General features: G+C 34.7%; 1 protein-coding gene across 1 annotated transcript; it reads left to right on the forward strand.

Annotated features, from left to right (window-relative positions):
* Positions 1 to 226: 226 nt before the first annotated feature.
* Positions 227 to 956, forward strand: LOC112169139 (monothiol glutaredoxin-S6). Its single transcript, XM_024306117.2, has one exon. The coding sequence runs from the start codon at positions 327 to 329 to the stop codon at positions 648 to 650; it is 324 nt and encodes a 107-aa protein (XP_024161885.1). The 5' UTR covers positions 227 to 326; the 3' UTR covers positions 651 to 956.
* Positions 957 to 3,829: the final 2,873 nt, after the last annotated feature.

The following is a 3,829-nucleotide window of genomic DNA, read 5'->3' on the forward strand; positions in this document are numbered from 1 at the left end:
ATGGATGGATCTAGCTGTGTTAAATCCAGAGTTACCTAATAAATGGATATGCAAAGAGCTAAAGAGTCCTTATCGACTAATCATGCATAAAAATCCTAAAAGGATAAAATGAGAATCAAATGACTTTTGGTTATCAATCATGTTATTCCTTGGTACGGCCAATCAGTAATTATTCTATCTGGTTGAGAAACAGTATTGCCATGATCACCACTCGTTAAATAGACCCAAGTGAGAGCTCAAAGTTCGTCACCTCCACAAAGTCACTTCCATCATATATAGCACCCGCATTTCAAAGTTCAAACTACTGAAAAAGTTTAGCTTTTGCAATGGATACGATAACAAGCATGGTGACCGGAAAGTCAGTGGTGATCTTCAGCAAGAGCACATGTTGCATGAGCCACTCCATCAGGTCACTGATAGCAGGGTACGGGGCGAATCCAACAGTGTATGAGCTTGATCAAATCCCAAATGGGCAAGTAATAGAGAGAGTACTAGTTGAGCAGCTGAAATGCGAACCAAGTGTGCCAGCTGTTTTCATAGGCCAACAGTTCGTTGGTGGAGCTAATCAGGTCATGACCCTCCAACTCAGAAATCAGCTTGCGCCTAGGCTCCTAGCGGCCAATGCCATTTGGGTCTGGAACCAACAGTAGTATATATACTACTCTAGTTATATCTATATTATAGTCATGACCACAAATAACAGTACGTTTTCGTGTTCCCTCCCTCCCGATCCTTTGGGTTTATTATCATCTCGATGATATGTTGTACTCTATATAGATATGGCTGGCAAACTTTTATGATCTTGTACTACTAGTTCTTTATTTAGAAGAGCAGAGCTGGGTGAAGTTTTTCCCACTTGGTTGGAGTGGGGAGCTTAATTTTTAAGTTCATGTAATCTCCCTATATTACTATGTTAAATAAAGTACGTAGAGTACCTGATCCTCTACCAGATTAGTTTGCCCAATTCTTCTCATTTGTTCTTCTTCTTGTTCTTCCGAATTAAATGGTTCGAAACTCATGGTAAATAAAATCAGTCGTATTTACTCCTTACACATAGGAGAACAAGAGACCTTCATCACTGAAAACTCATGGTAATATTCCACAAATCAATTTTGTTGTTCTGGTTTGGGAACTATGTCCTGATCATGTATACTTAACATTCTCCCAACAACCATGCCCTATGTGTCATATATATAGAGAAAATCATTCTTTTAAGAATTTGAGAATTTTTGTTATTTTACACGTCATTTAACTATTGATCCTTTAGATTCATATGCAAGAATGATGTTTACAAAAAATAACTAAATCCATAATCGTTTGGTCATTCAAAATTGTGTAAACAAATGTAATCCATCAAATAAAATCAAAACTAACATTGTGTCAATCAAATGGTTAAACGTTTTCCGATTTGGCTAGTTTTTTGTAGGATTCATATGTGTGTAGGTAACTATAGAATGAGTGGTTGTGATTGTTAAAATACATTCTAAAAATAAAAATATCCTCACTTTTAAAGTTTAAGAAGGTCCTCTCTTGATCCTCCATATATGGTTATATGAAGATAGAGTGAGTTTAATAAGCAATCCCTTAAAATGGCAAAAAAAAGAAGAAAAAGGAATCTCTCACTAAAAGGGCTTTGTGTATATGACCTAGTTTTCGATCACATATCCACATCTCAACTTTTTGGTTTTTAGGACTATATGACTATATTACCACTGCAAATATTTAGTGAAATTGATAATTATTAAGTCATTTATAACTGTGATTTACAATTATAAACATAAACGGTGTAGGTTGGACAGATTCGGTTCGCCATTGATTTAATCTAGTTTGATATCTTAGCGAACATCAATTTAGCTGAAAATTTGCAATGGTGATCTATGCATTAGGACTTAAAAACTGAACGGTCAAAATGTAGAATTGAGATCGAAAAGTGGATCCCACAAAGCATTTCTTAAAATGATAATAAAAAAATAAAATAAAAAGGGAGGGGGAGGGGTGGAAGGGCCCTCTCTATATATATCACGAAGGGAGTGAATATTTTGTACTCTAGAGCTATAGCTAGCATTTCTAATGATCTTGTACAACTAGATCTATACTTAGAAAATTCTCAACAAAAAAAAAAATCTATACTTAGAAAGGCCGAGTTAGGTGAAGTTATTCCATCTAGGTTGGACGGGATCTTTATTATGTTTTAATTTCATGTGATCTCCCTCATATAGTATGTTAAATAAATGTAAGCACACAGGGAACTTATCTGTACCTGGTTTTTCTTCTTCTTTCAACCTACATTGTTTCACTTATTAGTCATCACATAAACACAAGTTATGTGTGAATCCATGAGTGAGAATCCATGACTGTAATACAATTACCACAAATCCATCTTCATTCTGCTATATTGTGTTCGGGTTTTGAAAATTCTATACAGATCCGGAATTGTTAATTAACATTCCTAGATCTTTGTAATCCTTCTCTCTAACTGCTGTAAATTAAGCTCTAGACACTTTATATTGTCCGTCAACAGCATCGGTGAACCCTTTGGGTCATGATGCTAGGGTTTGTTCCAAGTACTGTTATTGGGCCAAAACCCAATTTTAATTTTAGTTAGGTATATGTATAAAAAACAACAAGATAGGTTTCTTGAAGACTCAAAATTATGAAACGGATGCCATGACAACATAGTTTGATTGTCCAATTAACTATAAGTGTGTTTGGATAAGGGAAAAAATGATGGAATTTAATTAAAAGTGAGGATTTCATAATTCTTAAAAGCCAATTCCCTCGTTTGGCATATCAAATTGGAAATTTTAAAATTCTCTGTGGAAAAAAATGAAGGAATTCGTTATTTAAATTTCTCACTTCAATTTCCACCAAAATAGATGTCATTTATGAATTCCTTTGCAGTATTCAATTTTTATTTCCAAAAAAAAGACTTTTTTCTATTTTATCTTTTTATTTGTTTTAAACTTTCTTAATTTATTACACATTTCAAATCCTAAATAGATGAAACCAAACAATAGAAATTGCAATTAATGGAATTTTAGATTGATGGAGTTAAAGATTCCATCATTTATAAATTCCTACAGATTTTATAATTTTCTCATCCAAACGCACCAAAAGAAGGATATCACTTCTGAATATAATCTCTTAAGATGCAACTGGTCTTCTCTAGGATCGTCGGGCAGTACTTCTGCACTGCCCATTCAACTGTAGTATCTGCCATGCACATCTCCTCAAGTCCTCAGCAAAAACTTCTGTTCTACGATTCCCAAAGGACCAGGTTGCAGCATCACAGCTTATACCTCATGCTCTGGCTGCCTATGAAATAAGAAGAAGAAGAAGCATAAGCAGAATATATATATATATATATAGAGTCCCAAACTGTGGCGGATCTAGGATTCGAAAATGGGGAGGGCTACGTATTCATGTGTTCCTTTGGACGAAGCCCAAAATTTTTTTTTAGAACAATTATGCTCAGTGTGGGAATGCAAGAGTGGGGAGATGAGAACCTGAGAGTTCAAGTGTTCAAAGATTGAATTTAGTCCGGAATTTAGGCCTTTTTGGGAAGAAGAAGAAGAAGAAGAAGACGAAGAATGAGAATTTGTGATGGACGGAGAGAATGGGAGAGCCAGAGAGGAGTTTGACTTCGATAATTCGGGAGTTTAGGTGGGCTTTGTTAAACAAACATATATATAAACAAAAAATATACATCATATATATATATATATATATATATATATATATATATTTTTTTTTTTCAACCCAAAAGTTTGGGGAGGGCTTGAGTCATCCCCAGCCCATACCTAGATCCGCCAACTCTCAAATCAAATAT

This window comes from Rosa chinensis, chromosome 6, assembly GCF_002994745.2.
Source record: "Rosa chinensis cultivar Old Blush chromosome 6, RchiOBHm-V2, whole genome shotgun sequence".
Taxonomy (NCBI): domain Eukaryota; kingdom Viridiplantae; phylum Streptophyta; class Magnoliopsida; order Rosales; family Rosaceae; genus Rosa; species Rosa chinensis.